At 41.2% G+C, this 27948-nt stretch overlaps 1 protein-coding gene across 8 annotated transcripts in view; it reads left to right on the forward strand.

The window, feature by feature from the left end:
• GAS2 (growth arrest specific 2) overlaps positions 1 to 27948 on the forward strand; it is a 168647-nt gene that overhangs the window by 65035 nt on the left and 75664 nt on the right. For all 8 annotated transcript variants that reach the window (XM_039536369.1, XM_039536377.1, XM_039536370.1 and 5 more), the window contains one exon: positions 24838 to 24979. In XM_039536369.1, coding sequence (XP_039392303.1) covers positions 24838 to 24979 — 142 coding nt within the window. The remainder of the gene's footprint in view (positions 1 to 24837; positions 24980 to 27948) is intronic.

The following is a 27948-nucleotide window of genomic DNA, read 5'->3' on the forward strand; positions in this document are numbered from 1 at the left end:
TTCTCCCACTGACTTAGATTTCATCTCCTAAGTCTCCAGGCAATATTTTACTTTTCCTGACAGATAGTTAATTTGAGAATTTCACAGCTGTACAAACAAATTTAAAGCATCGAGGCATGTGTGGTATGCACTGAGCGCACATTTGCTAGGAATGATTTAAGTAACTTGTAAGATTTTAAAGTAAGCTTAAATAAAATGTGTTAATAGTTATCAGTATTTTAATATACAGGACATAATATTCTGCCCACAGTACTTAAAGCTGGATGTATATTTATGCTGTATTATGATTGAATTCCATTAAGGTCATAATGGTTGTATGGCAAATAAAAGCAAATAAAACATTCAGTAGACATATTTGTCAGTCTACAGAGGTTCATACAGACTCATTCTTGGTTTTTTTTATGACCTCTCTGAAGGGGTATCTTAGCTTAGCTTGACTTCAAATATTTTGTTTTTTTAAGATATAAGCCTGAATCATGGGTCTGAATCCAAATCTTCCCTCTTCCTCTCCCACCCCCCAGGAGAGTCTGCACCTTGGGCTTTGATTTGGGCCAGTAATAGAGGTAGGCCGGAGCTTCATAGTGGATCTAGATGCAAAAATCCTAAAGTCCCTGTGGTGAGGGGATTGGCGACAGCTTTCCAGTGTGTCTTCTTTGTCTAATGGGAGACAAGTTAAAATGACTCTGTAGGATTAGACTACATATGCAGTGAAATTCAGCCACTGTATTAATAGAAGAACAAATTTAGCATTTGGATGCAGACATATGCAGCCCCTGTGTTCAGAATTTGACCCATAGATAGTGAATACGTTTGCAATCATTGTCTGTACTTTCAGGATGAGTGTCTTCTTTGGTCCACACTGTCCATCCTTTAATCACATTGAAGGTTTCTATTGTACTTGTTGCCCTTGTTCCAAGTCCAAAGCTTGCATTTGTGACAGTGGAAAATATGTACAATGAATCAGATCCTGAACAGGTGTAAATTGATGTAGCCACATTGATTTCAGTGGAGCTATGCTGATTTGCATCGGCTGAGGACCTGGCCCAGTGACTGCAGAGTATCCATGTTGAGCTTTACAGTGAAGATGAGAGGTGTACATTGTGAATTTGAGAAGAGTATTTTGCCCTAAATAAACTCTCTCATGAGGATATATCTCATGTTAAAGAGTGCCTCTTTGACAGCTCCGAGAAGCTAAGCTAAGCACTTGTCACTTGTAGAGCTCATATAGTGGTGAAAATTTATACAATTCAAAATCTCTGTTCTCCTTTTTAAAAATATGTATTAAAGGGCACTGTGTGTCTGGGTGCAAATGGGGAAGGATGTTCTTATGGCTAAAGCATGATTAGGAGGCGGGAGACCCAAGGTAGTTTCAAGCTCTGCTGTTGAGGCACTGGTGGGGGCGAAAGGAGGGAGCCCAGGGCTGGGGCAGCAGGGGAGTGGGGTGGGGGGGGAGGGAGGGGGGGCAGCCAAACATTTTTTTGCTTGGGGCGGCAAAAAACCTAGAGCCGGCCCTGCATATACACACAGCTATAACCAATCAATGCCACAGCTCCTTCCTTTGCAATCAGTCCGCAGGGAAATCTCTCAGTCCACATGGCTTAGCTGCTGATTTGGCCTTTCATGTGGCCTCAGACCTCAAGCGGTGGCTTGCATTGTCTCTAGCTATCTTGGCCTATAACTTCTTCTGTTTAGCGGGAATAAAGGGTGGCTAGCACACCCATCAGCTTTAGAAGGTCTGTGATTGACTATAGATGGGGGGGATACTATGGCATTCTGGGGTGCAGTCCAGACCAGTGAGGGGCTGTGTCACCACCTGCTCTGCAAGATGGGGTGTCTCACAATGCTTTACTAATCTGGGTTCCTCACACAAAGCCAAACAGCATGCAGGCCACACCCAGATTATCTGTGTATAGCCACAGCTCTAGTCCAGCAGCTCTGATCCCAGCAGCTTGTGAACAGACACCAGCCACACTCTGGATTCCAACAGTCTTGGTTACTACATGAAGGGTAACCCCAACATACTGCCAGTCCCAGATTTTCCCCCAAAAACATATGTTCTAAAGTGTCCAGCCCTGTCCTGGACAGTCCAGATATACGTCTGTCACCCCTGTAAAGGGATCAAGATTCAACAGTTTGGCACTTTAAATGGAGTTACCCACACAGTTCACAACACTAGTTTTGATTAAAGAATAAAACAAGTTTATTCAGTAACAAAGAAAGAGAATTTAAGTGAGCACAAGAAATGATGCTTTAAAGTCAGAAACGGTTACAAGAAAAATGAAGATAAAATGCTTTCTAAACTTCACAAACTAGACTTGTCTCAAGGTGAAGTTTCTTATCACGTTTCCAGTAACTTTGCTGACCAAACTCTCAGGCGAGGATCTGGTCCCAAAAGCCCAATGGCTGGCTGTTTTGCCTTCTTAGGTGAAAAAAGACAGATGGATAGGGAAAGGGAACTTGGGGTGCTTTTGCCCCACATTTTAATATTTCAGTCACCCTTTGAAAAGCATTTTAATGAGAGTAATCCCTAGTTAAAGTTATTTTTGGCTGAGAACAAGGACACATGGAGTCTGGTGAAGGAGGGAGGCTTCATGCTATTTCTCTTCACCTGTGTATGCTGAAATGCAGATTTTCTTTGTCTTCTTTCTTCCCCCTCTCACTGTTTACAGCTTATATTCAAACATACATCCCTTTATTAAAGACAGGCCTGGTTGACCACTCCTACCTAATCAGGGCTACGTGAGTTTGAACATTGCCTTTAACATTATACAGGGGGGATTTCATAACTTTAAATATAATGCTGCTATATACATTTCACCCTGATATTATCGATCAGTGAATTATTGGTTTTCAAATGATACTTCACAAGGCTTATTTTGTACAAAAATTATTACAATAATGTGTAGGATGTGAATACAGAGGTTAATTTGGTCACTGGTGCACGCATATGTTCATACCCAAAAGGTTGGGCTCTTGGATTTGTGATATTGAAAATACTAGGTGGAACTAAATCAACAATTCTACCAGGAAGATCATTTATGTCCTAATCAGCCAAATACAACCAAATGCTCCGAACTTCTTGAGATGACAGTTCTTAGCAAAATATAGTACTACTGCATCAGAATGTTAGGGAATCTGGGATGCTGACTAGCTGCTCAGGATTTCGTACATCTCCTTAAGTATCACTGAGTCAGGAGTCAGGAATGAGTAATGACTTTGAGGTTTGGCCAGTAATTATTTATATTAACAAAATTTTTACTTTACCTTCAGCAGCCAAAGAACATAAGAACATAAGAAAGGCCGTACCGGGTCAGACCAAAGGTCCATCTAGCCCAGTATCTGTCTACCGACAGTGGCCAATGCCAGGTGCCCCTGAGGGAGTGAACCTAACAGGCAATGATCAAGTGATCTCTCTCCTGCCATCCATCTCCATCCTCTGACGAACAGAGGCTAGGGACACCATTCTTACCCATCCTGGCTAATAGCCATTTATGGACTTAGCCACCATGAATTTATCCAGTCCCCTTTTAAACATTGTTATAGTCCTAGCCTTCACAACCTCCTCAGGTAAGGAGTTCCACAAGTTGACTGTGCGCTGCGTGAAGAAGAACTTCCTTTTATTTATTTTAAACCTGCTGCCTATTAATTTCATTTGGTGACCCCTAGTTCTTGTATTATGGGAATAAGTAAATAACTTTTCCTTATCCACTTTCTCAACATCACTCATGATTTTATATACCTCTATCATGTCCCCCCTTAGTCTTCTCTTTTCCAAACTGAAGAGTCCTAGCCTCTTTAATCTTTCCTCATATGGGACCTTCTCTAAACCCCTAATCATTTTAGTTGCTCTTTTCTGAACCTTTTCTAGCGCTAGAATATCTTTTTTGAGGTGAGGAGACCACATCTGTACACAGTATTCGAGATGTGGGCGTACCATGGATTTATATAAGGGCAATAATATATTCTCAGTCTTATTCTCTATCCCCTTTTTAATGATTCCTAACATCCTGTTTGCTTTTTTGACCGCCTCTGCACACTGCGTGGACATCTTCAGAGAACTATCCACGATAACTCCAAGATCTTTTTCCTGACTCGTTGTAGCTAAATTAGACCCCATCATGTTGTATGTATAGTTGGGGTTATTTTTTCCAATGTGCATTACTTTACATTTATCCACATTAAATTTCATTTGCCATTTTGTTGCCCAATCACTTAGTTTTGTGAGATCTTTTTGAAGTTCTTCACAATCTGCTTTGGTCTTAACTATCTTGAGTAGTTTAGTATCATCTGCAAACTTTGCCACCTCACTGTTTACCCCTTTCTCCAGATCATTTATGAATAAATTGAATAGGATTGGTCCCAGGACTGACCCTTGGGGAACACCACTAGTTACCCCTCTCCATTCTGAGAATTTACCATTAATTCCTACCCTTTGTTCCCTGTCCTTTAACCAGTTCTCAATCCATGAAAGGACCTTTCCTTTTATCCCATAACAGCTTAATTTACGTAAGAGCCTTTGGTGAGGGATCTTGTCAAAGGCTTTCTGGAAATCTAAGTACACTATGTCCACGGATCCCCTTGTCCACATGTTTGTTGACTCCTTCACAGAACTCTAATAGATTAGTAAGACACGATTTCCCTTTACAGAAACCATGTTGACTATTGCTCAAGAGTTTATGTTTTTCTATGTGTCTGACAATTTTATTCTTTACTATTGTTTCAACTAATTTGCCCGGTACCGACGTTAGACTTACCGGTCTGTAATTGCCGGGATCACCCCTAGAGCCCTTTTTAAATATTGGCGTTACATTAGCTAACTTCCAGTCATTGGGCACCCAAGCCGATTTAAAGGACAGGTTACAAACCTTAGTTAATAGTTCCAACTTCACATTTGAGTTCTTTCAGAACTCTTGGGTGAATGCCATCTGGTCCCGGTGACTTGTTAATGTTGAGTTTATCAATTAATTCCAAAACCTCCTCTAGTGACACTTCAATCTGTGACAGTTCCTCAGATTTGTCACCTACAAAAGCCAGCTCAGGTTTGGGAATCTCCCTAACATCCTCAGCCGTGAAGACTGAAGCAAAGAATCCATTTAGTTTCTCCACAATGACTTTATCATCTTTAAGCGCTCCTTTTGTATTTTCATCGTCAAGGGGCCCCACTGGTTGTTTAGCAGGCTTCCTGCTTCTGATGTACTTAAAAAACATTTTGTTATTACCTTTGGAGTTTTTGGCTAGCCGTTCTTCAAACTCCTCTTTGGCTTTTCTTATTACACTCTTGCACTTAAGTTGGCAGTGTTTGTGCTCCTTTCTATTTGCCTCACTAGGATTTGACTTCCACTTTTAAAGGAAGTCATTTTATCTCTCACTGCTTCTTTTACATGGTTGTTAAGCCACGGTGGCTCTTTTTTAGTTCTTTTACTGTTTTTCTTAATTTGGGGTATACATTGAAGTTGGGCCTCTATTATGGTGTCTTTAAAAAGGGCCCATGCAACTTGCAGGGATTTCACTTTAGTCACTGTACCTTGTAACTTTTGTCTAACTAACCCCCTCATTATTGTATAGTTCCCCCTTTTGAAATTAAAGGCCACAGTGTTGGGCAGTTGAGATGTTCTTCCCACCACAGGGATGTTGAATGCTATTGTATTATGGTCACTATTTCCAAGCGGTCCTGCTATAGTTACCTCTTGGACCAGCTCCTGCGCTCCACTCAGGATTAAATCTAGAGTCGCCTCTCCCCTTGTGGGTTCCCGTACCAGCTGCTCCATGAAGCAGTCATTTAAAGTATTGAGAAATTTTATCTCTGCATTTCGTCCTGAAGTGAAATGTTCCCAGTCAATATGGGGATAATTGAAATCCCCCACTATTATTGGGTTCTTAATTTTGATAGCCTCTCTAATTTCCCTTAGCATTTCATCATCACTATTACTGTCCTGGTCAGGAGGTCGATAATAGATCCCTACTGTTATATTTTTACTAGAGCATGAAATTTCTATCCATAGAGACTCTATGGAACCTGTGGATTCGCTTAAGATTTTTACTTCATTTGAATCTACACTTTCTTTAACATATAGTGCCACTCCTCCCCCTGCACGGCCTGTCCTGTCCTTCCGATATATTTTGTACCCCGGAATGATTGTGTCCCATTGATTGCTCTCAGTCCACCAGGTTTCTGTGATGCCTATTATATCTATATCCTCCTTGATCACAAGGCACTCTAGTTCACCCATCTTATTATTTAGACTTCTGGCATTTGTGTACAAGCACTTTAAAAACTTGTCCCTGTTTATTAGCCTGCCTTTTTCTGATGTGCCAGATTCTTTTTTATGTGACTGTTTATCATCTGATCCGGCCCTTACATTATACTTCTCATTCCTCTGCTCCCGACTATAACCTGGAGATTCTCTATCATCAGACTCTCCCCTAAGAGAAGTCTGTGTCCGATCCACACGCTCCTCTGCAGCAGTCGGCTTTCCCCCAAAAGCTGTATATTGCTAAGGGATTAGGACAGTGTTGGTGGGCACCAGAGGTATGGGGGGTGTTGGAGAAGCATTAAATATTTCCATATCAGAATCAGGCATCTCAGTAGTAGAATGACAAAAATCAGTGGGGTACTGCAATCCATGTCTAGAATTGACACATGAAGGGCAGAGTAAGACATAGACATGGGGGAGTAGCACTGTCCTTAAAGGATTCCATAGAATCTAATGAGATACTATTTCAGAGTGGAGAGGACCATACATTCGAATGTATGGTCCTCTCCACTCTGAAATAGTATCTCATTTTGTCATCATACACATACATTAGAATGTGTATGATGACAAAATCCCAAGGCAGATATGAGCAAGTTTATAATTCTGGCTGCCTGAATAGGAAAAGGATATTGAATGCACAATACTGAGGGAGATCAGATGCAACTAAATCTAATAATATAGCCATGATGGGTGACATCAATATACCATCCTATCAAATGTTACAGTGGGACAAGACTTAGGGAAGTAGTTTCTCAATTTATTAAACAGTTATTTATTAAAACACTTAGTCCTAGAGCATACAAAAGGAAAGGCTATTCTCAATTGTCCTAGGAGAGACTATTCTCAATTGTCCTAAGCAACACACAGGGGTTGCTTCAAGAAGTAACTAAAATTGAGCCATTAGGTAGTAATGATAACAAAATAATTAAGTTCAGTGTTCTCACGGAAGGAATCATATAAAACCCACAGAAGGGTGGCAAATTTTAGGGATTTTTAATATGAGGATGCTGATCAAAAATGCCCAGTGGTGGTGATTAAAATCCTTATACTCTGTATTGAGATTGCTTAAGCATACTATATGAGAGCCACAGAAGGCATGCAAACATCTAAAGAAAAAAGCAGACATGCAAGAAGTGAACCAGTATGGCTAAGTGACAATATTCAATAGGTTATGTGAGCCGAACAGGTATCCTTCAGAAAATGGGAATCCAGCCTTAGTGAAGCCAGCAGAAAGGAGCATAAAATTTAGCTAGCCATATGTAAGATGGAAATCAAGAAGACAGTCTTGTGGCCACTGGAAGGAATAATTGGAACTACACATTGACTTTACTGGGTTCTAAATTAATGCAAGAACTCAAGGGAAAACTGACACAGTGAGGGCAACTCAATGAAAACCTCTGCTCAATGTGTAGCGGCTGTCATGAAAAACACAAAATGTTAGAATGCATAATGACTAGGAGAGGTAATAATTACATATGCAGCTTTCTGTGAATTGTTTTGAATGGAGATATGCTGACACAGTGTAGGGGAAAAAAGATAACCTTGCAAAACCATTTACAAGCGTTAATCCATCTGGATGGGATTATTTTCACAAGGCTGTAAAGCCGTTTGTCAGATAATTCCTTACACCTTTTTCAGCATTGTCAATAATGTATTAAACTCACTTACAGACACTCTACTGGACTGCTACCAAGTTTATAGCAGATGCACTAAGGGCCTGATTCTGCTGGCCTCAGACAAGCAACTCTCCCACTGAGACCAATGGAAGAATTATCTGTATGCTGATGTAGAGTTGTGCATACTACCACACCAGTTGACACTATTCTAGAAGTATGATGGTTTGCAACCATATAGCAACTTCTAGTCGAGGATCCCAAAACACTTTATAAACACTGAGGGCTAAGTCATGGCTTTAAAACAACAGCACTGAGTCAGGGGCAGTGTGGAGCCACACAACCCCAGTGGGAGCACTAAGACATTGGGCCTCTGAAAAGCATGCTGCTGCTTCTTGCACAGGGAGAAAGCCTAATTTGCTCTCTCAATTGGGAATGGAGCACATTGCTTGTCATCGTGCACCAGCCCTGCTGCAGTCATGGGTTCGGCGCAGCCATGGAAGGGAATAAGGAGTTTCTTGTTCATCCCTCTGCCTCTGCATGGCCTTGCAGGGTAGCTCAGAATCTGGGCCTGTCGATTTAATCCTCACAACACTTGTGTGAGGTTGATACGATCATTCCCATTTTACAGATGGAGAAACCGAGGCACAGATATTAAAGGTGGCATTTTCAAAAGCAGCTTAAGAAGTTGAGCACCCAAAGCCTATCAAGCTCTCAAAATCGGCAGGAGTTGATTTTTAGCCTGCATTGGAAAAATCAATGGGAGCTTAGTGGTTAACTCCTGAATGTGCTTTTGAAAATATTACCCCAAGTGACTGGTTTGAAGTCAGACTGCAAGACTGTGGCAGAGTGAGCAGCAGAACCCAGATCTTTGGATTTCCAGTCATGTGCTTTCATTAGCTGACAATTATGTCTCTTGCATTTATGCATGGGTAATAATGTTCTTACCAGTTTTAGTATTACCTGTTAGCTTTCTAAATGATTTATCATTATAGCTGTGTCAGTATTATGGGGATAGATGAGTCAGTATTAGCTAAGATAGACAGACAGATTCATTATTTATCTTGTTTCTACTAAATGCTTGCTAACATGTTACTATAGCATCTTTTCTTAAGTACTTTAAAATAATGTGTATATCCTATAATAGAACACTTGATATGAGGCTTCTCACACACACTGTTGGATGTAATTGAGGGATCTGGACTTAAGTGCATCATATGATTTTGTTTTTTACATTCATGTTAAATTTATCATCAAGAGCAAACAATTGCTTTGAGCTAAACCGCTGCAATCGTTATTTAGATTAAACTCTAATAATCTAATTATTATTAGATTTTTTTCCAGTCCCTGGAAAAATCATGGAACATGTCCTCAAGGAATCAATTCTGAGCCACTTAAAGGAGGGGAAAGTGATCAGGAACAGTCAGCATGGATTCACCAAGGGCAAATCATGCCTGACTAACCTAATTGCCTTCTATGATGAGATAACCGGCTCTGTGGATGAGGGGAAAGCAGTGGATGTGCTATTTCTGGACTTTAGCAAAGCTTTTGATACAGTCTCCCACAGTATTCTTGCCAGCAAGTTAAAGAAGTATGGGCTGGATGAATGGACAGTAAGGTGGATAGAAAACTGGCTAGATGGTCGGGCTCAACAGGTAGTGATCAATGGTTCCATGTCTAGTTGGCAGCCGGAATCAAGTGGAGTGCCCCAAGGGTCGGTGCTGGGGCTGGTTTTGTTCAATATCTTCATTAACGACCTGGAGGATGGTGTGGACTGCACCCTTAGCAAGTTTGCAGATGACACTAAACTGGGAGGAGTGGTTGATACGCTGGAGGGTAGGGATAGGATACAGAGGGACCTAGACAAATTAGAGGATTGGGCCAAAAGAAATATGATGAGGTTCAACAAGGACAAGTGCAGAGTCCTGCAATTAGCACGGAAGAATCCCATTCACTGCTACAGACTAGGGACCGAATGGCTGGGCAGCAGTTCTGCAGAAAAGGACCTAGGGGTTACGGTGGACGAAAAGCTGAATATGAGTCAACAGTGTGCCCTTGTTGCCAAGAAGGCTAATGGCATTTTGGGTTGTATAAGTAGGGGCATTTCCAGCAGATCGAGGGATGTGATCATTCCCCTCTATTCAGCACTGGTGAGGCCTCATTTGGAGTACTGTGTCCAGTTTTGGGCCCCACACTACAAGAAGGATGTGGATAAATTGGAGAGAGTCCAATGGAGGGCCACAAAAATAATTAGGGGGCTGGAGCACATGACTTATGAGGAGAGGCTGAGGGAACTGGGATTGTTTAGTCTGCAGAAGAGAAGAATGAGGGGGGATTTGATAGCTGCTTTCAACTACCTGAAAGGGGGTTCCAAAGAGGATGGATCTAGACTGTTCTCAGTGGTAGAAGATGACAGAACAAGGAGTAATGGTCTCAAGTTGCAGAGGGGGAGGTTTAGGTTGGACATTAGGAAACACTGTTTCACTAGGAGGGTGATGAAGAACTGGAATGGGTTACCTAGGGAGGTGGTGGAATCTCCTTTCTTAGAGGTTTTTAAGGTCAGGCTTGACAAAGCCCTGGCTGGGATGATTTAGTTGGGTTTGGTCCTGCTTTGAGCAGGGGGTTGGACTAGATGACCTCCTGAGGTCCCTTCCAACCCTGAGATTCTATGATTCTATGAATCCCATAGACTCTAGTTTGGGCTGAGCAATAACTTTGTAAGAAGTACAAGATTTGGTTCTTATACCCAAAGACTGTGAATCCTACAACACTGGGCAGAGATTGCTAAATAGAGAGGTGTGTGGAATACAAAGGCACAAGTGGAGAACATAAGGCAGAAGAAATCATGGCTTCCATATTGTACAATTGGACAATTATACATCTAATTCCCATTTTTACATATGCATGTATTTTTCTTTGCACATGTAAATACACAGCTCTTTGAGCAAAAGTACACAATAAAGCTTTGTTCATAATTTTAGATTGATTTAAGGCTGGATTGGAAAGTTGGATCTATAGGTTAACATTCCAATATGTTTTTGAACTCATGGAAGCTTTTTTTAGAATTCCCAAAGCTCCAGCAGCTTTCTTGTGATTTCTAATTGGAAAAGTCACAGAAAATCAAAGGCTTTATCAAAAAGACAAAGATGCAACTTTTGTTTAAAACAAATGTGCAAGGGCTTTGGAGAATCAAACTAAACTTCAGTACAGTTATGCATGAAATCCTATATGAGCATTTTTGGTGTCAAATAAAAGCTGTATCTTTGTTAAACATCTGGAAATCTGAAAAGAAAACAGATAAAGCAACTGCAAAAAAATAGTCTAAAGGAAGAGAGAACTTCCTTCCTAGATCACTATCTTGGTCTCTATTCTTGACATTTGGCTCATGTTAGGTAAAGCCCCATTTGGAACTAATCTTGCAGGAAGGGAAAGAATCTCCCCCTTCACCGGCACCACTGCATTTAAAAGAATCACAGGGCATGAGATTGATCATTGAGAGAAAACTGGGAAGAGAAGGAATGAGAAGAAGGAGAAGAGACTTTATTTTAATATGATGATAAACACCATGTCATGATGACTACACCTAGGAATTCGTTACTCAACCAGCCAATGGCAGGTCATCTGCCTTCAGTTCCATAAGTCTGTGCAAAATGTTAGTACTTTGGGAGCAGCACCATGTCGTTCAGGAAGCGTTAGCAACAGCTAAGATAAGGTTGCTAACATTTCCCTTTATAAGCCTCTTTTCAGTTGCTGATACCTTTGATTATTCAGGCTGAAATTGTAAGGAACCGTAGGGCCAGGGAGCACTGTGGAGAGTAGTTGCTACAGGAAGTACTGCCCATGAGATCCAGAGTGACAGTACCCTGCTGCTCTCTGATTGGCCAAGTGTCCCTACTTAACCGCAGGGGTTGGCCCAGGAAGTTGTCTGGGCAACCACATGGACCTGGGCCTGCTGCAATGACAGACTTTGCCTTGTCTCCTGTCTTTGACTCCAGCCCAACTTCAACTCCAGTTCTTGCCTCTTGATTCTAACCCAGTATTGCCTCTGCCCTTGTCTCTGACTCCAGCCTGACTCTGACCCTGATTCCTGCCTCTTGATTCTAACCTGGTACTACCTGACCCTGGCCTGACTCTGACCCAAACTCTTGTTAATGGGACCTGCCCTTGCGATTCCTCCAACTTCGGCCTGGTGACTCCAATCCTTGGTAGGCAGACCTCAGCCAAGCTGTGACTGCTAGGCAACACTGCCTATGCCCCAGTCCCCTACAGAAATTTTCCATGCTTGGTAGCTTGAACTTTTTTTGAAAGATTGAGGAAAAATGGCTCTATCATTTTTTGAGACTGAGGCTAGTGATGAATAGGAAGTTTTGTTAATGTTCAAAATTTTTCTGACTAATTTTCAGTTTTAAGAGAACCCGAGTGCCTCCATCCTTTGAAGTAGGAACTTGAGATTTGGCAGGGCTGATCATCGGGTCATGGAAGTGTCTTTTCCCATCCCTGTGAAAATCCTCTTAGATTTAGATTATTTTCCACATATTATAAATCAGCACTTGTGCATGCCAGTAAAACTCGTTCAACAATTGCTCCTTTCTTTACTGAATGTCCTGAGTTCACTGCATATGTTTTCAGGCCCTGCCCAGCCCCATGCATCATTCTGAAGCTGATATTGCAAAGCTTAGGCTCTCAGTGGAACATAGACAAAATTGATTCTCCAGCTTTCCCCCATCAAATATTCATGCAGAGATAGTATGCTAGAGTGGGAACAAGACGACCATGAACTAACTGGTGTTAAAAATACTGTGCATTTCATGAACATCATTTTTAACAAGACCTCAAACCTATACAAGGAGTTTGAGGAGAAGAAAGTAACAGGAAGGGTGCATAAAGTTACCTCTGCATAAAGGTACCTCTGTTACCACCATGTCCATGTGCCACATACATTTTCTGTTTCTAATAAAATGGGTTAAGAAGGCTGCAGTATTGCATAATTTTCATTTAACTGTATCTATTTCATGTAATTAGCTAGAAGAGAGGGTGCATCTCTGTCTCAGAATGAGGCACAGATAGAGTGAATATGGAATGGCAGATTGTAGTGGTTTTGGTCTGGAATCTAAACAGTTGGGGGGAGTGGGGAATGACACCACCATTTTCTAGCTTTATGATTGTGAAAAAAAATCCTTGAAAGTATGAGTCAAGGATACACTTGTGTTGTCTTCCTGATTCTGCAGACAGCTTAAAATAATAATTATGAGAACTGCCCCATTCTCTTCTATGATTTAATTATGAAACCTAAAGATTGCAATGTAAATATTGACATTATGTTTCATTGATGATTATTTTAGCAGAAACATCCTGCTAATGTAGCTTACTCCAGAATCCCAAACTGTCCACCACCATCCCCCATTCCAAAAGTCTCAGCTGTCCCCTGTCCAAATGATAAATCCCCAGCTTCCCACTTTAAAAACTTCTATGATGCAGTTATGCATTGTCCTTACAAAAATCCATAGACATTGAAACTGAAATGTAAGGGGAGCATAACATAAATTATATTTAATATCAAAATAAATGCATGGATCTGGTACCCAATTTTCAGTTTACCTACTGGAGTGCCACAGAAACTAGGACACTTTTGTCCACAGAAAGATTGGTCTTGGGGTTAAGGTACAATAGTTGCACTAAGATCTAGATTCTGGCCCTGGCTCTACCTCAGGCTCCCTGTATGATCTTGAACAAGTCATTTAATCTCTCTGTGCCTCAGTTCTCACTTATCCAATGTTGATGCAAATACTTTTGTCTCTCTTCTACGTAGATAGTAATCCTACTGGGGTAGGGACTGTCTCTTACTACGTTTGTACTGTACTAAGTACAAATGGACTTGATATTGCTTTGGGCCTGTCGGCATGACCACAGTGAACATAAGAACATAAGAACATAAGAAAGGCCGTACCGGGTCAGACCAAAGGTCCATCTAGCCCAGTATCTGTCTACCGACAGTGGCCAATGCCAGGTGCCCCTGAGGGAGTGAACCTAACAGGCAATGATCAAGTGATCTCTCTCCTGCCATCCATCTCCATCCTCTGACGAACAGAGGCTAGGGACACCATTCTTACCCATCCTGGCTAATAGCCATTTATGGACTTAGCCACCATGAATTTATCCAGTCCCCTTTTAAACATTGTTATAGTCCTAGCCTTCACAACCTCCTCAGGTAAGGAGTTCCACAAGTTGACTGTGCGCTGCGTGAAGAAGAACTTCCTTTTATTCATCCATCTAAATCCTCCTTGCACCATCCAACATCGCTAAGGGCATGAATAAGGCCCCGCCATCCTTGTTTTTCTTTTGCATGTCCTCTTGAACGTCAGTCCCATAAGTTTCCCCTCTCTAAGTCCTGTTCAACAGAAGGATTCTTTCGGTTGGCCACTTCTGCCTGTTTCTGCAGCTGCCCAGTGGCACACCTGCTTTGGCAGAAACTCTGACTTCATTCATCACACATGGCCCAGATATTTCCATCTTCTTTTCCAGATAACTTTAGAAAAACAGGGTTGCTGAACTCTTGGATGACTCTCGGCATTCATTATAAATTCATTCAATTTAATACCCAGTATTTTCCTGAGGCAGTTGTTTTCAAAGGCATTTAGACACCTGTCTGTACTTTTTGGTGGTTTTCCAGTTTTCACATGCATATATTAAGGCAGAAATAACATTAAAGGTGAAGATTCATAGATTAGTCTTTAAGTTGTAGATTTTCAATGACCAAATTTTGTCTATGCTGGTGAATGCAGCTGCCACCTTGCCAGTTCATGACATTATTTCCTTCCGGATATCCCCACTGATTTGTACATTACTGCCAAGGTATGTGAATTGACTCACTTCTTGTACTACTTTGCCTTCTAACATAATGCTTGCATTAGGAGTTGTTGGCTGTAAAGTAGTACACATACCAGCTGTAATGTCCCATGGAGTAAGGGCACTATGTTTCAGGGGGACTTGTCTCTTCCACCTCCTTTCAACCATTTCTTTAGCTCTGTGCTGACCTGTCTTTCTCAGAGTCTTTCTGTGACCTGGCCAGAGGACTAAAGGTCCAGCTGAAAGTCCAAACAGATATTTGTATGATAATTCTTCTGCCCTCTTGGGCTGCACTGTGATTCTCTGCTTCTAAGCCCTGCAGAAATTAACCTATGCTACTTCCTCCGATCCAGTTTCCCCCCAATACCTCCCTCCCCAGGGACTCAGGTAGCTTCCTCAGGGATCTCCCTGCTCCTTCTAGGCCCTATCTCAGGACTTTCCTCACAGGAGCTTAACTTGCCTCCTGTGTGTCCTCTCCAGACCGACTTCACCAGGCCCTCCCCAAAGAGAAGGAACTCTCCTGGCTCCTCTCTCCTAGTCTCTCTTCTCTGAGTTCTCCACTCTGTGAACATAGGCTTTTCCTGACCCTTTCACGGCTGGGTTCACTAATTATCATTAGGTTGCCATATCTCGACCCAGCCAACGAGGACCTCCCAATCAATTGCGATAAACCAAACAGAGCCGAGATCAGAAAAGCCATCACCATGATGAAGAACAGGAAGGATTGGTAAGGCAAGAGCAGCCTTCTTACAGCTCAAGAACATCTGGAGCTCCAGAGAGCTGTCTTTGGCAATAAAGATTCGACTGTTCAACTCCAACGTGAAATCAGTCCTACTGTATGGAGCTGAAACCTGGAGGACAACCAAAACAACCACCAGGAAGATCCAGACCTTCATTAATAGCTGCCTCAGAAGGATTCTCCAGATCCGCTGGCCAGACACCATCAGTAACATCCACCTCTTGGAGAGGACCCGTCAACTCCCAGCAGAGGAAGAAATTAGAAGGAGAAGGTGGGGCTGGATAGGACATACACTACGCAAGCAGCCAACCAACATCACCAGACAGGCACTGCGGTGGAACCCCCAAGGCAAACGGAAAAGAGGCCGCCCAAGAAATACCTGGCGACGCGACCTTCAGGTTGATAGCAAAAAAATGGGCTATACCTGGAACCAGCTAGAGCGAATGGCCCAGGATAGAAGACTCTGGAGATCTGTGGTTGGCGGCCCATACCCCGGTTGGGGGGACGGGCATGAATGATGATGATGAATGATGCCATATCTCAATCAGCTCGGGGCAGTCAGGAACTGGGACATGGGTGGTCAGGTTCAATGGGTAAAGCCATAGGTGGTCAGGCCTGAGATACAAGCCAGAGTCTGTAGCCAAGGTCTGGAGCCAAGGGTCAAGCTGGAATCAATAGCTAGGAACCAGAGGGCAGGTCCAGAAGACAGGGACCAGGAACAAGGTGACATCTGTCTTAGCAGCAGGTCAGGGATCTGCCTTGTTGCACAGACAACTTCTTAGTACTCTCTCCAGGCCTAAAATTAGGTCTAGGCCAATCAGAGGCCAGGGAAGGGGATGTGGTCATCTCTTCCATGGGCAGCACTTCCTGGAGTGACTGGTCTCTCAGTATGTAAGGTGTGTTTACTGTGGCTCTTTCAGCACTGACCAGTGGTGTTGTGGAAGCACCCCCAGGCCCAGTTTCAGGTCCCACAAATCCTCACAGGGGCTAGCTGGTAGGTTACAGGCAAGGCTGAGTCTGGCTTACCTTAAAGGCCAGCTGGCCTGTTACACTTGGTTGTCATTAGATTTTTTTTCTCATAACTGATCATTAACCCCATCTTTTTAGCAATTCTGAACAGTCTTTCCAAGTTTGCTTGCATGTTGATTGAGCTGTCACGTGGAAGAACTATGTCATCAGCAAAATCTAAATCTTCTAGTGTACTGCTGTTGAGCCATGCAATGCCTGTGTTGTATCCATCTGCACTTTTTCTCATAAAGAAAGGCAATGGCCATGCCAAAGAGGATTGTTGAGAGAATGCATCCTTCTTTGACACCAGAGTCCAGGTTAAACCATTCACTCAAATATCTATTTACTTTAACTATACACACTGCACCTTGATATGAAGACTTGATGATGTTAATTGTTTTTGTTGGCATACCATAACATTTCAACATGTTCCAGGGTGAATCATAATGGAGGATGCCACACTTTAAGAACGATGTAGACAAATGGAGAAAGTTCACAAGAGAGCAACAAACGTGATAAAAGGTTTTAAAAAACTGGGCATATTTAGCCTTGAGGAAAAAAAGAGATCGAGAGGAGATGGACTTTTACAAAGAGGATAGTGTCAATTATTCTCCATGTCCAGTATAGGTAGAACAAGAAGTAATTGGCTTATTTGTGTAACAAGGGAGATTTAGGTTACCAAAGGAGGTTGGGGAATCCCCATTACCAGAAGTTTTTTAAGAACAGGCTAGACAAACACCTGTCAGGGGTGGTCTAGGTAAGTTTACTTGATCCTGCCTCAACATGGAAGGCCTAGACTAGATGGTCCCTTCCAGCCTTACATTTTTAAGATTTCCCCAGTAGCCATTGGTCTTCACCTACAGCTGCCCCAGGTTTTAGCTTTATTATTATTATTATTATTATTGAGGCTTTCACTTTTTGTGATGTGAGATGTTATGACAGCTAGTTCTAGCTCTTTAACTTTTTGTTAAAGTTAATAGTTTAATGCAGTGTTAGTCTGTTTAGTACCTCTTGAAAATGCTCTGCAAAATAACAAATAAAAAAGAACCTGGGTGCAGCTTGATACAAGGGATTGTTTATCCCACTGAATGTTCTCTGATCATTTAGACAGTATTTAATTCATACTCACCTACACTTGTCGATATGACTGCCAAATTCAGGGTCAGTACCAATATAAAGCAGTTGGAACCATATTTTTTTTCCAACCCTCAAGTGGAATGCACTGGGGGCAACATTTTTGTGAGCCGTGGATGGGGACTAAGGTGTTTTAGGAGGGCCATTTAGGAATGGGAGTATAGCAACTATGTTGCCTGGATTTAACTTGTGTTGTTTATTATTCATATGTAGGCAGTTTATTATTCCTTCCTGTTTATGGAACACAGTAAGGGGCCTGTCCTGCACACACTACTAGGCATATGGCTTACTTCTGTGACAGGACCCATTACAGTATGACACTCGGTAGTAAGTGTTTGCAGAATTGAACCTTAAGTATATTTCACACTTTACCAATTCATGGGGAGAACTCCTGGCCACACTGAGTCAATGGCAAAACTCTGCTTTTGGGTTTCCTGCCCTAATGCGCTAATTCAGACAAAATATTAGGATAGAAAGTGTATTTTAAGGAGGGGTTTGAGAAGGAGGAAGATGATACTTGCAGGACAAGAAATGAGAGCCTGTTCCAAATATAGGTGCAGAATGAAAGAAGATATGAAGCTGAGACACTGAAATGGTTTGGAATGAGTTTTCTTAGTTGTTTTCTTTAAGTGTCAATTCATATCCCTTACTAGCTGAATAACTATCATAGAGGTATACATCTGTGGTTAGATACTGCAGTATTTAACAATAGCTCTTTCTTCCCTTTTTCAATATTGTAGGTAATTCAGAACATAATAGAACTTTTTGTGGAAGTGCCTAGCCAGCTATAGCCCCTTTTTTAGCAATAAAAATGGCTTAATATATTCCCTGTACTTTGTGGCAAAAATGGGGGAGAGAATAAAAGGAATGTAGCCATTATCCGAAGCCTTCAAACCTGCTTTGAGTCTGCTTAAAGAAAATATGTTTGTTTAAAAACAAAACAAAACATTTATTTATGGATCTCATTTTGGAAAAAAAAGTATACAAATACATTTCTTTTTCCATGTGATTTCACAGCACAGTGAAACAGAGACCCTCTTGGGTATAGAAGTGAACCTAACAGCATTTTTCCAGGATTACATCATCTGTTTCACTCACACTTTCACATCCTGCATTAAACCACATGTATGCACATCAACAAGACAAGATTGTAAAAAGAGTGTAACGGGGGAACTGTTTTCGTGATATTTGATAGGAGTAATTGTGGGCACTGCTGTTTCAAAGTAACAGTGGATATATTATACTATGTCAACAAAAGTCACTCTTGCCATATGGAAACCTAATTATTTCTGAATGATCTGTTACAAAACACTTTTGAGACATTCAAGCCATTTAAACAAATCAGTAAAGAATATTTGAGCATAAAACCTGTCTTTAATAAGAACTTTCATGTGTTTTAGAGTTGGGCGTTACAGTAATAGATCTGAAAATAGTGGGGAAAAAAGGCCTATTTTTAAAAGGAGGTAGGGAATTTTATCAGGTGTAAAGAAAATATTGGTATCCCCCTGCGATTCTTCAGAATTGGCCCAATCTTCAGTAATTGAAATGAAAGGGTATTTTGCTGTTGGCTTCAGTGGGAGCAGGATTGGGCCCTACGTTTGTGGGCAGTGGGGTAGAATATAGTGTGATATATATTCAATGCATGAAATAGTTATTTAGCATGTTAGGTAATTTAGGCTGTATAGTACATTGATATTCTGTAGTCTTATTTTAAGCATTTTTGACAGTGATCCTGTTTGTACTGATAAGTTCTGTCATCTGAGTAAATAGAAGGGAGGCCATGAATTATTTATAAAGCAAAACACGCTCCCACTCCCTCCTCCCGCCCCCCACCCCCAGTCTAGCACATGTTTTGTGTTTACATGCCATTGCTTGTCACTTCTGATTTCATACTTGTTCAGGCCCCCTGTCAGTGACATTGGCAAGATGTCTGTTGGTTAGACTGGATAACACAGCAGTCAGACAAGCTTAATAGTTCAGGAACCTAGACACTTTTGTGATTTGCCTTCAGTGGATCTTCATATGAATTGTGTAATCTAGAAGTCTTAATCATTATGAAAGTAAGAGATTTTGCTAGCTTCATGAAAATATCTCTTTCACAGTGAAACTTGCTTCACTGATACATTTAAGAGGCTGACCTCAGTTGTCAAGGTGACTATATTTAATTTATGGGTAGCACATTAAATAAACATTATGTACTGAAACTAACTCGATATGGGCCTGACACATTACTGAATGGCCATACTCAATTGTATTTCTATTTCCAGGCTTTTCCATCTACTTAAACTAGGAGACACAGAATATTTCGAGTCAGATTGTGTTGGTGACACCATGTGTTGGTGACGATGCAGAGCCATGCTACTCTGTGTGAGAGCTCTGGAAGACACTGTGCCCCAGCAAGACATAATACCTTCCTGAGATCGCTGGCACAAAAGGTGTCATGTATGCTGCACTCCTCTTCTTAGTGTGCAGCATGCTCTTCTTCACACCTACTCAGCTCTGCAGCCCAACACAGAGGCTCTGACTCTTTCCCACCCTCTTTGGGATAGTAAACACTCAGGAGGCTCTTAGCACAGGGATTGCAATCCTGGTTGACTCCTATCCCAGGTGTGCAAAGAAGGAAGCTTTGTGCACGCCACCTTCTTAATTATGTATCAAGGGGTGGGAGTTAACCAAGGTTTGGTTCTTAAATTAGTCTTGCATGAAGTTATTACACACTTAAAGTGATTTACAAATGAGAAGGTATCCAGATTTTGTGAGGTGAGTTCATTTGATCTTCTTAATGTCACAGCTGAGTAAAATGATCATCCACATATCTGTAGGGACACTAAGGGCCAGATCCTCAAGTGATGTAAATGACTTCTCTCCATTAGCTTCAATTATATCAGCTGATCTGGCTCTGTGTTAATAGGCTCATGTAGCAGCATCAGACTGGGTTTTGGGTGGATATATAGTCTAGTGAGTCAAATTAACAAATCATGTTGCCAAACAACACATCTTCGAGTTCACCCATATATTGGAGCTATTGTAAATTAACAACATATCTTTCAAAGGTTTGATTATAGTAAAAAGTATTATAAGCCATTGGGCCAATTTCTAAACTCATTACGCTGGTCTTGCATTATTTTAATTCTGCTGATTCCATTAATTACTCCTGATTTGCAGCAGTGTGAGGTCAGATTTGGGTCCATCTGTTGGAAATGATATTGAGTGAAATAGTGGTATAATTTGTATTCATTAGGAGAACCATCAGCATCAAGGACTCAGTTCCATAAAACTCAAGATTTCTCTCTATTTTGGTGGCTTTCTGAAGGACAAAGCCTGCCCCTGAATCCTTATTCTGACAAAACTACCACTGTTTTTTTATTAGCTTTCTTTTTTACTATTGTTCTTCCTGTATGTTACTTTTTATTCCAATGAAATTCTCATTCACTGAGAGTTCACTGAGAAAGGCATGCAGGATTGGGTTGAGATGGATGAATGCTTCATTACATCACCAAGAAGGGTGCAGGTCACGAAGGAGAATTCAATTGAAAATGTGAAGCAGTCAGTGCTTTAAAGTGTGAATTTGCTTCAGGATACTGATGCTCACTTGCTCTTCGAGACTGTTCTGATATGAAGAAGGTATTACTCTAGAAACCTGACTAGTGCTAATTGTTAATATTGTTAAAGCCCAATCCTGTGAAGAGGAACTTCTATTGAATTCAGCTCAGCACTTCTCAGTATGGGGACCTAAGCCAGACTGGAAGGGGAAAACATTAGAAGTGGAGTGAAGGGGGACAGCTAGGAGGACTGGGTGGGATTTCAAACAGTGATCAACAAACTCTTAATTAAATTCAAGAGGATTTTTCCACCCTCCATATCTGCTGTGGCTCTTACCCTGTGAGATCAAGTCTAACATGTCACATCCTTGGTATTGCCAACCCCTGTGTACAAAATCATGAGACAGGTTCCCAAAATAATGAAATTGGCCTAAAAATGAAAATATATATTTTTTAAAAATAATAAATGTTGTGTTTCCTTTTTTATTTGCCTCATGGCGTTTGTCTCTGATGTTCACTTTTTAAAGCTTTTCTCTGTATCTATGAGGACTAGAAACCTATTTAAAAATAAAAAAGTTGAGATTCAAACATAATCACCTCACTCTTGGGACTGGAGCTTTAAGAAAAAACACCAAATATCAACAGACTTGCAATAAAATCAGGAGCTGGCAAAACTCTCTCTATTGATCTTAAAGTTTTATACTGCCATACATCATCATATTATCTAAGAGCCCTGCATGTAAAATCAATAGCATTAGCAAAGTCCCTAGAGGACTTCATAAAGGCTCTGTAACTTCTTCTTTTATGGGGTCAGATTTTGCTTGGGGTAGGTTTTTTGGGAGGGTTGAGAGGAGTTTGGGAATAAAAGGAGTGTTCAAGCTGTGAGTGTTTCTTATGGTAGTAAAAGTTTTCTCAAAGAGGAAGGCTTTGCAATATTTCCTAAAGATGGTCAGATTCTGGATTCACCTGATCTGTGGAAAATTGTTCCAGAGCTAAACCTCCTTGACCAAGAATACTTTGTCTTCAGCTTTCACTTTGTCTTCAGCTTTGTCCTGGACTTATTATTCCAGAGGCGTACAGCTGTTTGAGGGTTCATAGATCAATATTCAGTCTGTGGTATGCCTGGGCTTTTGCTTTGAAAATTAGGACCATGGGCTTAAACTGGGATTGGATGCTGACTGGGAGCCAGTGGACTGACTTGGATGCTGACTTGAGCACAGGCCTTATTTGCTCATGGGGGGCTGAGCCATAGAGTAGGTGGGCAGCCTCATTCTCTACCAGTTGGAGCCTGAGCATCCTCTTCAGCTTTAGATAAAGCAAGTTACAATAATCCAGCCTGGAGTTGATAAATGCCTGGCTCATGGTAGCCAGGTCCTCATCTGGGAGGAAGGGATGAAATTCCCTGGCAAACTGGAGGTGAAAGGAAGCGTTTTGGGAAACTGATGCTACCTGATCATCTAAGTTTAGTGAGGAGTTGAACAAGTCTCTAAGGCATCACACCATTTTGATGAATAGGGGCTGTCTGGCTTCATTGGAAGGTGGAGACAGAGTTTTGGCTAGATCTTCAGTGTGTTTCCCCTTTCTGACCTGCATCACTTCAGCCTTGCCTGGGTTCAGTTTGAGCCAGCTGCTTTTCATCCAAGAGCACATTTCCTGGAGGCAGTCTGCCATTTTAGTAGCAGCAGTGGTTCCATCAGTTCAGAATGAGATATATAGTTGAGTGTCATCAGCATCAGTGATATTTTTTCTTAAAACTTATATTCCAATGCCTTTCACTATTTAAAATAAACCAGTGATGTTTGGGAAGTTGCATTGTTCTACACTACATCCTTTGGTCCTTAACAAAAGGAATAATTTCTTTTTTCAAAACTGTATAACTCAAAATTATTGGGTCTAATCCTTGAACTCAGCTAAACTGTGCTTGCCACAGGACCCCAGGAGCTGACATGTGGGAACATGGATATGTGGCCTTTATACCCCTTCTCTCCCTATTCTGGTCCAACTGGGGGCTGGTTCAGTCCCATGGCTACTGAGTTACTTCTAGCTGTACCTGTCACTTAGTGGATGTTTCTCGAGATGGGCATTGCTGGAACATATCAGCACTCTGGTCACACACTCTAGGTTAGAGTCCCTAAGGCAGTTTTGCAGGGGCAGACATCTTGCAAAAACTGTGAGTTGGCTGGTTAAGACAGCTTTATGGCTTCTTTGTACTATTGGGGCAGCACAAAGAGGTCATATTAGACCAGACAATTGGGTGCATTATCGTGATTATACATTACTGCTGTGTAGCGTATTTTATACAAACTGCATCTCAGAGTTCTTTAGAGAATTATTTCTTAAAGATTGGGCCAAATCCTGGTCTTGGTGAAGTCAATGGAAGTCTTGCAAGTGACTTTAATAGGATAAGTGTTTGATTCCCACCCATCCTGACTGCCCCACATAAGCCAGCTGTTCCTAAATCCTGTAATTAGTGTGCTGCCAGCAGCTGGGGGTCAGGTGAAAGCCTTCTAAAGTCATTTGATTTTTTTTTCTTGCACTGTTTTATGTGATGCTTTCAAGAATTATTTGGACTGTTGATAGTAACTGTTGGACATAGAATTGGAAACTGCTACAGACACCATTTGCATGTTCTCAGTTCTTTAGTTATTGGCTATTGGATCTAACAACCAGCTCCAGAACAGAAGCAGTGACTCCATAAATCACTTTAATGGCAAAGCTGCACAATAAAAACAATTTTGGGGTCTGAATTTCTCAGTGATGGGGAAACTTTGGAAAGTTATGGGGTAACAATGGTCACTTCTCAGTTTATTTGGCCTTCTGTGGCAGATATATAGGTTTTGACACCATAAAAATGAGCTTTACATGAACATTAAATTTTTTGATAGAAACTTTGCATGTATCTCTTGCAAATGCAACTAGGGTACAACACTCCCTCCGTTTTTCTCTGCTGGTTATTCTTTTTGGACCAGATTCTGATCTCAGTTATGCCCGAATAAATCTGAAGTAACTTCCTTGGAATCAACGGTGTTTAGTTAGAATTATCTGGTGTCACTGCTATGAGAATCTGGCTCTATCCTAGTCCTTGATTTTGTAAGTACTGGATGATAGTGTGTGCTTGTAAAGTCAGCTGTTCAGAGTGTAGATTGTACAAAACTGCCAGTGTTAAGAATTTTACAGTCCCAAAGACTCTAGCACATGCAGCACTACCCCTGTTCCTATGGTATTTCTTGGTTACTAATGAAAAATGTGAATACAGTATTTTCAAAACTGTAGTGTTACCTTTATAAATGACCAGAAACTGGATCCCAAGCAATCCACCCCAAATGTTGGGGAAGTTCAGATCCAAATCTGGATCTTTACTTAACAGCTGACTTCTTATTCCATTAGCTCAACCAAAACACTGGATTCCAAGCTCCCAAACTTGAGGAAAGTTCTAGTACTGATCCAGATCCAAACTTCACATCTTGGGTCAATCTCTTAGTACTTTTAAAAGCTCTGCCAGGCTAACGCTTCTGTGCCAAATAAATTGTACTATTTATTTATCTTTGGCTGTAATTCTTTAGGGAGTGAGCAAGAGTGACAGTCGACCCAATACATATATATCTATGCTGCATGGTGTGATTTCACGTTCCCTAGGTACAAATACTGCCCTTCCAAATATCATATGCCTAGAATGAGGATTTTTTGTTTTATTTTTATAGATCCTGCCAGTGCGGAAGATTCCATGCAAAGCCAATGCTCCTTCAGGGTCTTTTTTTGCACGAGACAACACAGCAAATTTCTTATCCTGGTGCAGAGATGTAGGGGTGGACGACACATGCCTATTTGAATCAGAAGGCTTGGGTATGTACTTGCTTATATGGTAATCGACAATGTTAAAAGAAATTCCGCTTTTATAGTGTCTACTAAAAGTTCAACTGTGCTCACACTGATTTTAATGGGAATTGGATTAAACCAATAAGGCAAAAGCACAGCTGTTTAAAACTGAATTGACCATTGAATATTTTTTTGGTCCAGGTGGACATTTTGCAGATAGCTAACTTTCATACGTGCCTGGCCACCTATGTTAGACTTATAGTGCGATCCACTAAAGCTGGTTAAATAGCATTTCAAAATACTATATTCATAAAAAAAAAAAAAAAAAAACAACAACCCAGATGACTAGAAAGAAAAGTACCAGCACAGTGTTTTTAAAACCTGGAAATAAAGTTGCTTAATATATTGCAGGCACTCAATCTGTGGCCCTTAATCAATCAAAATTCCTATTTATTTCATTGGCAGTTCAGTTTGAGTAAGAACTGCACAGTCAGGGATGGTACTGGACACTCGAGTGGCCCTAGGCCACTGCTACCCAATGGTGAAGGGGGAACCTTTAAAAGGGCAGCCCCCTATCAGTGATATCCTGGCTGGGCCACAGCTGTCTAGAGCTTTGGATCTCACCACTTACTGCTAATCTGATGGAGTGCCAGGGCAGCGGGGGTGCATCTGGACAGACACTTATAAGCATTAAGAGCATGCAATGGACATGTTCAGAATTAGTCATATTTTAATATCTACATATGTGAGACCATGCCATTTTTAGATACATAATAATCATTAATGACCAAATTGCTCCATGACATTGTGGCTCATTGTGTTAAAATGAATTGTTAAAAGGAAAAAAAAATCTGTTTCTGAACTAGAACTTTACCATTGGTCAGAAAAATTTTAATTAATTAAGCACCAGGACTAAGATCAATTGAAGTTTAGACAGTGTTTGAAACCTGCAGTAAAGTACAACTGAATTTCATCTTATAGTAATAGATATAATAATAAATAGGATAATATAAAACTAAAAAGAGCGGCTGTGACAGAAATTAGGAGGAAGAAGATATTGTAATATCTCCTGAGTCTGCATTCACCCCCCGTCCCCCACAAGGAATGGGCACAAGACCTATGCACCACTTAAATCCCACTTAAGCAGGACTTAGGAGGTACACGGGCTTTGTATTTGCCCCCTGTACAAAGATGTGTTTTATGCCAAGTACATTTTTTTTATTGTACAAATCCCTGATATTAGAATGGCCTGGAATTCTTGCTCCTTAGTTCACCAAATAAGACGATTCTTTTTGTCTTTGGAGAGTAGGGTCCAAATGTACTCACAGTTTTGGCTGCAGGAATTCACCATTATACCACAGATTTGGTAGATATATCTCAGGAAGGGAGAGAATATGAAATTATTCTCCCCATCCCACACTGACTTTTTTTCAGCTGATTCCTCCAGGCAGTTGAGGAGGAGAGTGATATTCAACACTCATGCCTGCATCTGCTCCACTACAAGAATGGACTATTTCAGCTAAATCATCATCCTAATAATGCTTCATACCTATTACTCTTCTCTTTTGAAAGAAAATGTAGGACAACTTTTTGCCTCAAGATTGCATTTCAGTAGAAAACACAAGATGAAGAGAATCGATTGTTTGCTTGTGATCTGAACTCAGATAAAAGCCTAAAGCTGTTTTGATGAGACTAATCTGTTTGTACTGAAGATAAATGAACACACTGTACTGCATCAAGAGGCTTCTGTATTCAATTCCTCAAAAGGTCTTTGACTGTATAAGTAAAATCTTTATTTCTGTTGCAACTGATCTGTTCCCCTTCTGTTCTAGTGTTGTGCTTTTTGAGCACTATTATTTGTGAAAGGATCTTGCTTCACTTGTCACTTGATCTGTTCTATTCTTACGCTGTTTTGTTTAATACACAAAACTGTTGTGTATCCCTTGGGGGAAAATGTTTGGCAGAGAAGAATTTAGCATGTGTTGACAAAGACCAGTTTTGAGGCTATTGCTTTGAAGATATGTGGATTGAATTTTATCACAGTTTATGTAGGTTAATTGTATTTTTGGGTTAATCATCTTTCTCCCATGGAAAAAAAAAATCACATGGAAGGCAAACAAAATGATCACACTTCCAAAGCTCTGAAGCTGTGGAATATCTGAGGAAGAGGGGTTTGCAAACACATGGGGGAGCAAGAGGAATGGACCCCTAAATGTATGAATATTGTGAGATCGACAGCTGGTTCTGTGGCTAATCTGGTATCTGTGTGAAGATTAAGTCCCTGGATACTCTCTCTCCCCCGCCCCTCCCTAGCTCACAGACACAGTGCTGCCATTGGCTGCCTGCCGTGCCCCTTCCAATTCCACTGAAATACAAGTACAAGAGACCTTCCTTCAGGGCCGGCTCCAGGCACCAGCTCAGCAAGCAGGTGCTTGGGGCGTCCAATGGAGAGGCATCCAGCTCTTTGGCAGCGGGTCCCTCACTCCCTCTCAGAGCGAAGGACTAGCCGCCAAATTGCTGCTAAAGACTGAAGCGGCGGCGGTAGAGCTGATCGTGACTTTTTTTTTTCCCCTTTTTGCTGCTTGGGGTGGCAAAAACCCAGGAGCCGGCCCTGCCTTCCTTATTGGACAACTTCCTCTCTTAAGAAATGAAGTGAAAGTATTCCTGAATGTATCAAACACAATTCAGATCAACCTTTATTAGAAGAACTTGATTAAGCAACTCATTTTTGTTGACTGGTTGAGTGGTCCGTTAAAAACATGTTTTGCTGTTTATGTTTTTTTTTCTCGTTTTGAGTATTAATGTCTAGCAAGACATCCATGCTAATGGATAGAACACCTGGAATAATTAAGGGGTGAATCAGTATCAGATGTAGGACCTGAACCTAATTTGAGCTCCTTTTCTGAAATTGTCTAGATCACAGGTTGATGGTGTCAATTTAAATTAAAGAGCTTCAAGCAATGAGAATTAGTATTTTTACCTGCTTTTTGCTGGAG

Source organism: Mauremys reevesii, linkage group 4 (genome assembly GCF_016161935.1).
Source record: "Mauremys reevesii isolate NIE-2019 linkage group 4, ASM1616193v1, whole genome shotgun sequence".
Lineage (NCBI taxonomy): Eukaryota > Metazoa > Chordata > Testudines > Geoemydidae > Mauremys > Mauremys reevesii.